Here is a 12,677-nt window from a genome sequence, read left to right as displayed (position 1 = left end):
GCTGTGTGCTGACAGCTTGGAGCCTGGAGCTGCTTCAGATTCTATGTCTCCCTCGCTCTCTGCCTCTCCCTACTCACGCTTTGTCTCTCTCAAAAATAAATAAACACTAAAAATAATCTTAAAAAAAAAGAATTTGAAGTTTGTTCAGTATGCTGTGGAAGGCATTCCTGATTATTGATCAGATTAGTTCTCTGTTTTTCAAGGATAATTGAGTGCACAGTAGAGAATGTATTGGAAAGAAGAGAAGAGATTAGAGGTTAAGTAGAAGGTGGCTCCAGATATATTAAAAAGGCACCCCTACAATGAAATGTTCTGCTCTTTTGGCCTTAATGATATCAGATGCTTGCTTACTAGTGTCTGGTGCATCAGGGTTGTGAAGAATGAAACAGATCTTTGGGGTAAATCAGTCAGGAAGGGATAACTGGAAACTTGAGACTACAATGATTATGTGAGTATAGCAAGAGTAAAAGTAGATTGGAGAGGCATTAAGAGGAGTTGATAAAGAAGTAGAACATTATAGTTAAAAAAATTCTGTTACACACACACATACACACACACACAGGAATATTACTCAGCCATAAAAAAGAATGAAATCTTGCCATTTGCAATAATATGGGAGCTAGAGTATTATGCTAAGCAAGATAACTTAGAGAAAGACAAGTATCGTATGATTTCATTTGTGGAGTTTAAGAAATAACACCAGATGAACATAGGTGGAAAAAAGAGAGGCAAACCATAAAACAGACTCAACTCTACAGAACAAACTGAGGGTTTGGGGAGGATTGGTGGCTAGGGGAATGGGTTAAACGCACGTTTAAGGAGGTGCTAGATGAGGATTAAGGAGTATATTTGTGATGAGCACTGTGTGTTGTATGGAAGTGATGAATTACTGAATTGTACACCTGAAACAATTATTACACTATATGTTAACTAATGGATTTAAAATAAAACTTGAAAAAAAATTCTGTGAAGGATAGGAAAGTTGAAAGAATAAAAGAAATTATAGGGTCAAGTGTTGGTTTTTCCAGTTATAGAATGTGTGTATGTACATTGTCAAAGTTTTTATAAAGACAAAAAGGTTCCATACAGTTAAACCACCAAGAGATTAGTATTAAACTATATAATATTTTATTTTATTTTTTAAAATTATTTTTGAGAGACAGAGTGCAAATGGGGGAGGGGCAGAGAGAGAGGGAGACACAGAATCTGAAGCAGGCTCCAGGCTCTGAGCTATTAGCAAAGAGTCAGACATGGGGCTTGAACCCACGGACTGTGAGATCATGACCTGAGCTGAAGTCGGCCGCTTAACCAACTGAGCCACCCAGGTGCCCAACTGTATAATATTTTAGGAAGGGAAAATGAAACATAAGAAGAATGAAAAAAACCTGAAATTAAATATAGCTTATTTTCATCATATAAACTTGACATACAGAAGAGTAATTTTAGTAGTTGTCTCTGGAGGAGTTTAAAATTAAAAAATTAACTCATCCCACTAATTTTTGAGTTTTTAATATATGCTTAGAGTGACTTTATTTTAAGGCTTTAGAAATGCATAAAGAGATTAAGAGCTGAATAAATACACAGAAAATATAGTTAGTATTTTTTGTGAGAAAAGATACATATTATTGGGATATTTCATAGGTAGATTTTTTTTTTAAGTTTTATTTATTTTGAGACCGTGCGTGTGGAGGAGGGGCAGAGAGAGAATCTTTAGAAAATCTACTCCATCAGAGATTTATCTGAAAAGTTTCTTTTCTTAATGTAGGGTTTACATTCCTACTTTTCTTGAATTACTAAAACTTGAAACCTAACCAGTATTTGTACTCTGAGGAATGAGAGTCTGAGTTTTGTGTGTGATTAGGAAAGAATGAGAAAAAAAATGTCTTGAAAGTGAGACCCAAGGACTGTAAACATAGACAGTTTTGCTAACAAAAGTTAAGTTAGGCTTTAGGTAACTTGATACATTTCTTTTCATTCCTGCCAACTCTGAGGCTTTAAACCCTACTTCTAATTCAGTACTATTTATTTAACCTCTCATTTTGGTCATGTTTCTCCCTATTGCAGTGAAAATAAACATCCCTTGTTTTTGACCTCTTTGGAATATGGCCTTCCTATAAATGTTAAATATTTTCTAGTCTAACTTGTGACTGAAAGCCTAGAAAGAGAAAAAATGGGCATCCCAAAGTTACCCATTGCATTTTGTATTCTGTAACAGTTCTATATTAAATGGTAGAAGAATCACTTTGGGAAGGTCACAAACTCTTGGACTTAGGTTTGTTTGTAAAACACAAGGCTGTATCACTGAAATCACCTGTGTGAGTCTTGGATAGGCTCATTGTACTTGTGGGACTCTGTATATATACATCTATAAAAATTTAATGGGATGCTTGGGTAGTTCAGTCAGTTGAGCGTCTGACTCTTGATTTTGGCTCAGGTCAAGATCCCAGGGTCATGGGATCTAGCCCTCTGTCGGGCCCTTTGCTGAGTGTGGATCCTGCTTAAGATTCATTTTCTCTCTCTCTCTCTCTCTCTCTCTCTCTCTCTCTCTCTCTCTCTCTCTCTTTCTCTCACTCTCACTCCCCCCCACTCTCCCTTGCCCTTGCCCCCTCCCCCTCTTGCCTGTGCTCGCTCTCAAATTAAAAAAAAAAAAGATTCAAACTTCTAAAACATTAACATCTTTATGTAACAAGTTACTTGCGATTTAGTTTTATAAAAAGTTAATCTTGTTTATCTCCTGAAAAAAATATGCTGGATAGTAGAGATGGTGAAGTTCAGGTGGGATTTTAGATATATTGTAGAAAGGTCTTGTGCTTTAGAGAGAGACCAGGATTTCTGCTACTTAACAGATACGTAACTGTGCAAGATACTGTGGAAACAAACTCAGAGGAGTTACCCAGAAAACACTTCCATATGTAAAGTGCCTAGCATATCTTTATGAGATGCTCACTAATGAATATTAAGTGCCTTTTCTTGTTTTACAGGACAAGTGAAATACCTTCTGGAAAACTAATAATGAAACTGTTGGGAAAATATTTAAGAATTAGATAGCTGAGTAAATTGCCAAGTTAGGTGTTACTAAATAGAAAAATATGGAAATGGCTACTTCCCTGCTATGTAAGACAACCTTATTTAATGTGAAAATTTTCTGCCCCTGCCCTGATTGCTCTTTCTCAAAAATAAACATTAAAAAAAGAAAAAGAAAAGAAAGAATTTTGATTAGGGGCACCTGGGTGGCTCAGTCAGAAGAGTCTGCGATTCTAGATCTTGGTCTTATAAATTTAAGCCCCATGTTTGGTGGAGATTACTTAAAAATAAAGTCTTAAAAAAAATCTTAATTAGAATCAAGATCAATTCTACATGAGTTAATCTTGTACACTTTAAAAAACTACGATTCTTTTTTCTTTCACGTTTGTTTTGAGAGAGCGCACTAGCGAGCCGAAGAGGGGCGGAGAGAGGGCGAATCCCAAGGAGGCTCTTTGCTGTCAGCAGAGCGCAACACAGGGCTTCATCACACAAACCATGAGAACATGACCTGAGCCGAGATCAGCAGTTGGATTCTTGAGCTACTGAGCTACCCAGGTGCTCGTAAAAAACTATAATTTTAAAAGGCATTTCAAACACTAAACTTTCATTATACATATGGTTCTGTTAATTTGTAATATCAGAATGGCCATTTATCTTTTTTTAGGCTTCAGTGTAAGATTAATACAAAGTGAAAGAATGACAGACTACATTTAGTGGATGTGATTTGTATAATGTAAGTTGTGCTTTTTTAGTGGAATGTTTTTTTCCATGTAATGAAATGCATTTATTCAAAAAAAAAGAGAAGTACAGTACATTATAATTCCAAGGAATTTTTTATATTAAAATGGCAGTCTTTTTTTTAAATGGCAGTCTTTTTGACTTGAATTGTAAAGGGTCTTATATAATACCTGGACAAGGAAATTCACAATCAAGGTTGAAATCATCTATATTATCATATATTTCTAATTACACATTATTTTAAGCTTGTATATTTTAAACCATGGTTATAGCATTACTGTACAGAAATATATTAAAGGCATTACCTTTTGGTTTAATTCTTTACAACTTCAAAATAAAATTGTGATATGAAATGACAGAATTATTTTTACTCTGATAAAAACAAGCTCTGAACTGAGTATTTCATTGCATTTTTCTAAAGAACTCACTTCTTATGAGCAAGTGTTCAATATTATATATTTAGGAAACCTTTATTATTAAAACTTGAATTTTTTCTTTAACTCTATTCCAATATTTTAAATATTTATGTTTTTAGGATACATGCAATTAAACTACGCATTTAATTATAACTTGAATAATACAACATTAAAAATAAATAACATCTTCAAGTAAACAAACATGTTTCCAAATCATATTGCCAGTGTGCATGAACCTATTCTCTGAAGCCTAAAAGCTCTGCTTGTTTAAGGAAGTCAATGATTAGGTCTTTATAAGTAGTTGAGGTTCTGTTTTCCTTCTAAACGTTCCTTTACTAATTTTTCCAAAGAGAAAAGATGCTCATCTGCATCTTCTGGCACAATGTTCCTAATAGAATTTGCAAGTTCAAAAAGATATTCTGTATTTCTTCCACTTGGACCAGCTGCATTAAAAATTTGGTCAGCAATGTCTTCCAGAGGGGCAGGGCCAAGATAATTAGGATTATCACATGTTCCGATATATAGTAACACAGTGAATGGTTCTGTTGTGGAATCTTTTGGATAAAAAATGACAGTTGTGGTCCTGTAGCCTCCTTTTTCTCTGAAGTCAAGGTATGCTTTTACTTCTTCTTCCTTTCCTACTGGCAGTCTGTAAGCAACACCCCACACACAACCCTGTTAGAAAATGAAAAGAATGTATTATTTAGAATTTACAAGGCTAAAATAGGTCAAGATATGTTATGTTCTAAGAAAATAGCTTGTATATTCTTAGAAGTCAGTGTAGTTTTTCTTCACTAAAAGTACACTGAGAGGTGTCTTGGTGGGTCAGTCAGTTAAGCATCTGACTTCGGCTCAGGTCATGACCTCACGGTTTGTGAGTTCAAGCCCTGCGTGGTGCTTGACAGCCTGGAGCCTGCTTTGGATTCTGTCTCTCCCTTTCTCTCTGCCCCTCCATCTCTCTCTCTCTCTCTCTCTCTCTCTCCCCCCCCCTTCCCTCTCAAAAATAAACCTTAAAAAAAAAAGTGCATGAAGAGTTACAAACTAAACAATAAAAATAAGTATTTTAAATTCGTCAGTCTGAAAAAGTTATTTCTCGCACACTAGGATATTTATCATTGTTAAAGTTTTAAAAATCCTATTTTTTAACTAGTGGGAATGAAAGAAAATCAGGTGTTCATTTGGTCATTAAACAAATGTAGTTCTATAGTTTTAAATCCATAGACATTCCACGATGGTATAGGACAGTAGTTTCCAAACTATTTTATGGAGTGTTGTAGCCACTTTGGAGCCTACCTTAGGGGGTGTAAGTGCTGGGTGCTCACTGGGAGGGCTTTGATACCCCAATTTACTTTAGCTAGAGCTGAGCATCACTTATCTTTTTATGTACCCTTATTTACAGAAAGGGTTCTTTGTTTTAAAAGGTCTGTAAGAAAGCAATCAACTACTTAAGGCCATAGCAATTTCCTTTTATTTGTTCATTTTCTCACTGCAGTAGCTTTCAAATATCCTTTGTAAATTATTCCATGTGGAATACTAAACGGCAGTCTCTTTTTGTTGAGAGGCCATGAACAAAGTGTCAGTAAAAGACTGGATGCAAAAGTTTTTTGGTTTGTTTTTTAGTGTTAATAAAGTAACTGTGACATAAGCAGGATTTACAGTTTGAAGTTCTAGATTATCTAGTTTTTTCACAACCCTTAATTACTAACTAATTATTAAAACTCTAGGTTGCTATGTATGTTCTTGAATTTTTTTTTAAGTTTATTTTTGAGAGAGCACAAGCTGGGGAGGGGCAGAGGGAGAGGGGGACAGAGGATCCGAAATGGGCTCTGCGCTGACAAGCTGACAGCTAGCTGGATGTGGGCTCAAACTCACAAACTGTGAGATCATGACCTGAGCCGAAGTTGGAGGCTCAGAGGACGGAGCCACCTGGTGCCCTGTTCTTCAGTGAGTTTAACATTCTGTAAAAACAAAGGGCTGTTTATTGACTTTAATAAGAGTTACAGTTACCAGTTTGAAGCCTTTTTATAGATGCTTTTCCTAATGTAAATTATGAAACCATTTCCTTATTTCACTATTACTCATTTGCTGTTGATAGTTACCTGACTTTTATATATCAAAGGCCTTTCCAAAGTTAAATCTTTACCTTCACAATATAAAAGATTGAATCTATGCCTCAATAAAATGATTGAAAATATTTAAGAAACAGAGGACTGTCAAGTAAATACGTTTTCTAGTGCCCCAAATCTGTTTAAAAACCTGTTATGCTATTTAAAAATTAGGCAAGAAAAGAAGTGATAATTCCTGACTGGGATTTTTGCTGAGAATAGTAGACTCCTAGCAAATATGAGGAGAATTTTAAGGGTCCCGTTTGCAACTTAGTTGTCTGTCTGAGGGCTTGCTCCATTAATGCCAAATTCTTAGTCAATAAACTCAGTAAGGAAAAAAAAAGTCTACATGCCATTTGGTTTTATTTTGTTGTCTACCCTGCATTCTGCATTCCAGCTTTTCCCAACAGTTAATAAGAGACACAATAAATACAGAGAGGAATTCTAGACCTAGTGTTCAAACTGTCCGTGATGGACTGTAAATAAAATTTCATTATTAAACTGAGAAACATCTCAACATTGTATATGATTAGAGACTATACAAGAAAGAATAATAATACCATACCCCAGGGTCTTCAACAAGAGTCACAACTCTTCCAGGCTGTTTTAAAGAAAGTAAAAAAAAAAAAAAAAAAAAAATTTTTTTCTGAATCAAAGTTTATCAGTTAACCGACTATTACCGATTTATTGCTGACATGGAATGTTTTAATTGTTCACACTAAACACCTCCCGAAAGCACTTATTTTTATGATAAATTTTGAAGTGAATTAAATACGAGAATATATATTATCCAAACTATCTTGACTTTTCTAAAAGATTCCCTTCAAATTGTGTATATTAGCTATATTATGGTCACTTAAAATGGATAGATTTTAAAAAACACCTGTGCCTAACGCTCATGTAGAATGAAAGATGAAGGAAGAAGCAGTTATAATGAAAGTTCTGATCAGACTGCTATAGTTTTATTAGGGAACAAAACATGCTCTTCCAGAGTGCTTTCCTATAAAAGGGAAGTGGTTCTCAAACTTTAATGTAGATCACAATTACATGGAGGGTTGATAAACACATTGCTTGGCTACAGTCCCAGAGTTTCTGATGCTATAGATTTGGAGCTGTCTCAGAATTTGCCTTTTTTTTCTTTTAAATAAGTACACTTCCTAAGTAAATGCCAAAGGCTATGTATCCGCGGACATGTTACCATCATTAGTGAGAATGCTGAATTCTAAGCCACATTTTAACATATTTATTTGCCCACTGTCTGGCATACAGGGAGCATAAATAATTCAGGTATTTGTGTTATCTTCATTGCTATTGCCTTCTAGTCTTTGTCCATTTGTGAATTTGCAATCATGGAAAACATGGGATTTGGGATTATGTTTCTTATTTAATTTAATCATGTCTTCCTGTTAGTCTTATCATACTTTTTAATAGTTGTCATAATATTGTATCATCAGTGAACTGTAATTTAAACATTCCTGTACTGTTGAGCATTTGTATTTGACTTGCTTTCTATATTAAGATAATGCTATAATGAGGATACATATATTGACGTAGGTCATATAGGCATTGCCATATTACTTTTAATTTCAAGGTGAATTAGGAGCTATTTATTGAATACCTAGTATGTGTTGTAGAGACAGTAAAATCTTAATTCTTCCCTTCAAGAGCTTATAATTCTGGAACACAAACTTAATATGTGAAATAGGTAGAGAATACTGCAAGGCTAAGATGTATGGTATGAGTGCAGTTAAGAATTCTGAGTCTGATGGTCAGAAAGGAAGACAAAATTCTGGCAAAAGGGCATGATTCACAAGTGCAGGCCTAGAGGCCAGACTACACCAGGCTAAATATATGACTTTAGCAGAGGGCCTCTCCTGGAGAGAAGATGATTCAGAAAGATAATTGGAGAGATAGGATAGTCAGATTAGAAGAGCCATAGAATGGAGGTGAAATTAGGGGACAGTGGAAAATAAGAAGCCACTGAAATTTGGGAGAAATCGGAAATTAGGAGCTACTGTAGCACTAGAGTAGCAGCTGATGGGCGTGATTAAAGGTGTTTGGGTAGGGTGAGTGGTAAAGTGTATAGTGTGGTTAGAGAGGGAAAAAGGTAGACCCTGAGTAAGAAATGTTAGTGGTCCAGGTAACAAGTTCTGCACTCTGCCTTTGCTTGTCTCCCCTTATATCTTGCAGTCACCAATTATTGGTAGCTCTGTCTGTTTATTTTTTTCCTGTCTGCCATTCCTCTGTATCCTTCAGTTGCTTCCTTAGGGACCTCACTGCCTGCCTCTAGTTTTGTTTACGTCTCCCGTCTGTTCTCTACTTGGCACTGGAATGACTTTCTAGTGCAAAAATTGGGTCACTCATTCCAGTGCTTTGAATTTTTTCAGAGTTTTAAATTCTGCAGGATAAAATTAAAGTCCTCAGCATGATGTAACTACAAACCCTTTTTCTTACCAGTTTCCCCCTCAATCTGTACTGATTTATTTATAACTTTTACAAACAAATCTTTGGATATACTGGTGCTCAGTATGTGTAATGCCCTTGCTTTTTTTATCTGGGGGATACCCTCCTGTACTACATCTGACTCCCCAGTGACTTTGCAGCAAATCCTTCTCCTAAACTCTGATTCTCCCATTTATTCACTTGTCTCCTACTTACCTATGTAAGTGCTCAGCAGTAATTGTTGAAAGGGAGAGGGGTGGTAGAAAAGTCCTGGACTTAGATGGCGGCAGTTGAAATAGAAAACAAGAGTACATAGGAAATCATTTTAAGGGGAAATAAAGGGACTCCCTGTGACTGCTTATGGATGCACAGACATGGACTTTTGGCACTACTGAAAATTTACATGGGAATATTTTCTAAAACTTACGTCCTTTGTCTCTAAAATACATATATGTTATTTGAGAAACAATGTATATAGGTAAGTTACATGAAAGCTTTCTTGGGGGACTGAAACTAAAGCAGGGGTCTTTTCAAGCTGAATGGGGTGGAGGATATTGTGAAGTGAGTCATTGTGAGCTTTCATTGAGTAATGAGTAATTTTTCTGATCTAGACCTAGAAAAGTTAGAGATTTAGTAAATGTTTATGATCACCTTTGTGTTAAAATGTTTCTTCTTTTTGAAATTGAAATATATTCTCTCTGCCGTGAACAATTTTTCACATTTAAATAAATCTTTAATTTGGGGGAGACCTTGCCATTTTTTTATATATAAATGAGATGCTTAATAAAACTTATTAAGAAAGAAATTAAAGTCCTATAAAACATCCATGTCATTCTTCTAATTTGCTGGATACCTCTGTAGCCTTTTGTATTCTTGTTTGACACTAAATATTTACATAAGGCTGGCAATCCATTGTAATAAAAATATTAAGTAAAATAGTATTCTTTTCAGTTTTTTTGGGTAACAAAACGGTATACTTAAAAAAATATTTGGTTTCCTTTAATTTGCTATAATGTATTCTTTAAAAGTAGATCTAAAACTATTAGCCATTGCAGTCTCCCACCCCCCAACTTACCTGCCTGATATTTTAGTAAATTTAAGTAAAAAGATACTGGCTTTTATAGCTCCTTTCTTCTTTTAAAGGCTCATGAGCCGTTATATTGACTTTACAACTTCTTATTGTTCTGTTTTGACAGTATACATATCTCAATATGCTATATAATAAACATCATAACTTTTGATTGAAGCTAGAATAGTAAAATATGCTGTCAAAATCATATTTGTAAGCATTTAATTCTCCATCATTAAAATTGGAGCCTGGGTTAAGGCTTTCTCTTGAGAATAGAAGGTTTATGCATTCATATCTGACAACTCAAAAGGCATTTTAACTTCACTTAGAAGTTTTAACTCTTTAAAGACTTAAACATTGTGTTATAGTATTTTTTTTTAAGATTTTATTTTTAAGTAATCTCTATACCCAGTGTGGGCCTCAAACATAAAACCCTGAGATCCAATTGCATGCTACTGAGCCAGCCAGGCCACCCCTCTTTTAATTAAGTCTTTTATAAGAAATTTTGGACATGAAATTTCTGTTGGCTTACAAATGTGCACTTGCCCTACATCACTCCCGTTTTCCAGTCATCCGCTACCATATTGTCTTTTGGGGCCAATATTAGTTTCTGTTTAAAAATCAGCAATCAAGCTCATATAGCTCTCAGACTACTTTAGAGAACATATGAACAATAAAATATTTTGTACACTTCCAAAAGTTAGGTTAACTAAATCACATACAGTATTTAAGTTATCCAAATAGTTACCCAAAACCTTGTTTTCCTTGTGGACTGCTGGTTTTGCAGCCAATACAAGGCCGAGCTGCTACTAGTTCTAGTACACATATATTGGGATGAAGGTCTTTTAATGACTGAAAAATGGATCAAAGAACTTACACTTAATATTTATAATTTAGAGGAGAAACATAGAGAAAGAATGATTAAAATAATGCTGGATGCAGTAATGCATACTGTGTTACTCAAGTAACAAACCGAGAACTCAAATATTTAACTTCGTCGTATACCTACCTTACAACCAAAGGAAGTGATCACTGTAAGCTCCTTAACCAGAAATAATTTTGGAAACTAGTAGTTATGTGACTTTAGAGATCATAAAATAATACTTTTTGAAAGATACTCCAGAAATAATATGCTTGTTTAAACTTAAACCAATGAAAGTTTGCCAGAATGCAGAAATGCCAACAAATTTAATTGCTAAAAAGCTGAATGTGCAAGTTGATTTTATTATTTCAACTCCGTGGTGACACGGAGATTGATTTTCCCGCCTGATTTTTTTTTTTTTTCTTTTGGCAGAGGTCGCTCCGCCTTGGGCGAGCTTGTGTGCCTTTGCCTATGTTTCTTCCTTTCCCAAGAAACTAACCACCAGCATCTCAAGCGGCTTCGGAAGTAGTGCCCTTGGTATGGGAGAGAAGTAGAGGATAGGTGGCGAGGACGATGCACAGTTTTAACAGCATTATTCCCAACCCTCTTGCTCGGCCATCGTAAATGTTGGGGTGTATAGGTCCAGCAGAGTTGGACCGCGAGTTGGGTGGGGAGCGGCGCTCCGAAGGCAGTTAAGGGTGGGGGGCTGGCTAGCGCCTCACCTTGCCCGGGACCCCGCGGTGGTCGGTGCTCCCCTGCCAGAAGCGCCTGTTGTAGCCTGTGATGTATCCAACCAACTTGTCTTGATAGGGGAAGTCCACTTTCCAGATCAGGGACCCGTAACCAAAAACCCACATCGCTTCCTGGCTCCTCCGCTGCGGCGTGGGTCGACCCTCAGCTCTACGTCTGCGTTGCCGGCACCGGCGGGCACTGCAGCCTCACAGACCCTGGTAAGCGGTTGCGAGGGCGCAGGCGCAATGGCCGCGATGCGCAAAGCACACTGGGACGTGCAGTTTGAGGGAAGCATTCCGACTCGTCAGTTAACGTTTCTCCGTTTCCTTGCTTAGGATATCGAGAACGATTGACCTTCGGTTCGCTAAGCAGTGGGTTCTTTTTCAGCCTTTGTTAAGTCCCCGTAGCCTTCTTTTGTTGCGCGTGTGCAGTGGACTACATTTCCCACGATCCCTTAATGAGTTTTGTGGCTCAGAGGTTGGAACTGTCTGCTGTTTTCGAACGCTTTCAAGGAGAAGCGGAAGGGCGGAGTCGCAGCTGGTGTAGAGGCGGGCGTTTTGTAGATAACGGAGAAGAGACATACCGGCGCCGCGGTTGTCACGTAGGAAGACATTTTGTTCTTTTTTGAAATTGGGTTTTTGTCCATTTAACAGCAGCCGGAGGAGCGCAAGTTGTGAATGTCTTATTTGACTTTACTTAACGAAACACACCTTTCACATAAAAGCAGAAAGTTTACCAGAGAAGTTTACCTGCGAAAGAGCTACTGTTGTTTCAGCTCATATAAAATTTAAATGCAAAAAGACCTTATTTATCTTTAATATTCTCAGCAGCTCATAAAACGGTAGGCAAAGGTTTTTGTCTCATGTACAGGCTGTAGAAGCAATATGTGGAACCTGAAATTGTATACATAATTTGGGTTCTGTGCGTTCCTATGGGGAGAAGATTGATAGCTTTCATGAGTTTCTCCAACAGGTGAAGACCCCCCCCCCCCGCACGCCCCAAAAGTTAAGACCTGCTGGTTAGAGCTACTGCTCCAAAATACTGTTTAGGAAGCTCACTTAAACCATCATGCTGTGTTTCTGTATGTGAAAATAAAAGCCTTAGCAAATCCTTGTTTCTTGAGATTTTTAAAAAATGTTTTATTTTTTTTTTAAATGGGGGGGTGCGTTAGAGACGGAGACCAATAATCCAAGCAGGCTCCATGCTGTCAGCACAGCTGGAAGTGGGGCTAGAACCCACAAACTGCGAGATCATGACCTTTTCTGAAGTCAGATGGTTAACTTAACCGA

General features: G+C 36.7%; 2 protein-coding genes across 5 annotated transcripts in view; one reads left to right on the top strand and one right to left on the bottom strand.

Annotated features, from left to right (window-relative positions):
• Positions 1 to 12,677, top strand: part of ASB3 (ankyrin repeat and SOCS box containing 3) — a 91,271-nt gene that overhangs the window by 11,532 nt on the left and 67,062 nt on the right. Inside the window, exon 2 of one of the 3 annotated variants that reach the window (XM_029937345.1) lies at positions 11,467 to 11,606. The exons of the other annotated variants lie outside the window; for them this stretch is intronic. The gene's annotated coding sequence lies outside the window, so the exon portion shown is untranslated. The remainder of the gene's footprint in view (positions 1 to 11,466; positions 11,607 to 12,677) is intronic. 3 annotated transcript variants of the gene reach the window in all.
• On the bottom strand, positions 3,835 to 11,878 carry CHAC2 (ChaC cation transport regulator homolog 2). Of its 2 annotated transcripts, XM_029937350.1 has the most exons (3): positions 11,379 to 11,878; positions 6,849 to 6,884; positions 3,835 to 4,853 (listed from the first exon to the last, which is right to left on the bottom strand). In XM_029937350.1, exons 1-3 carry the CDS (start codon positions 11,511 to 11,513, stop codon positions 4,470 to 4,472), a joined length of 555 nt encoding a protein of 184 aa, XP_029793210.1. In that variant the 5' UTR covers positions 11,514 to 11,878; the 3' UTR covers positions 3,835 to 4,469. The 2 variants fall into 2 exon arrangements, with proteins under 2 accessions (XP_029793210.1, XP_029793211.1); XM_029937351.1 differs by lacking the exon at positions 6,849 to 6,884 and having other exon boundaries at positions 11,379 to 11,876.

Source organism: Suricata suricatta, chromosome 4 (assembly GCF_006229205.1).
Source record: "Suricata suricatta isolate VVHF042 chromosome 4, meerkat_22Aug2017_6uvM2_HiC, whole genome shotgun sequence".
Lineage (NCBI taxonomy): Eukaryota > Metazoa > Chordata > Mammalia > Carnivora > Herpestidae > Suricata > Suricata suricatta.
The sequence above is the reverse complement of the archived record's forward strand: the minus strand, read 5'-3'. Positions and strand labels throughout refer to the sequence as shown.

What these genes read in the sequence shown, in the direction of transcription:
- CHAC2 (XM_029937350.1), bottom strand. Translation starts at nt 11,513, where the DNA reads ATGTGGGTTTTTGGTTACGGGTCCCTGATCTGGAAAGTGGACTTCCCC. An exon ending in ACCGCGGGGTCCCGGGCAAG is followed by an intron (nt 6,885 to 11,378) that starts GTGAGGCGCTAG and finishes TCTTTAAAACAG; the next exon opens with CCTGGAAGAGTTGTGACTCT. An exon ending in CTCTTGTTGAAGACCCTGGG is followed by an intron (nt 4,854 to 6,848) that starts GTATGGTATTAT and finishes ATTTTCTAACAG; the next exon opens with GGTTGTGTGTGGGGTGTTGC.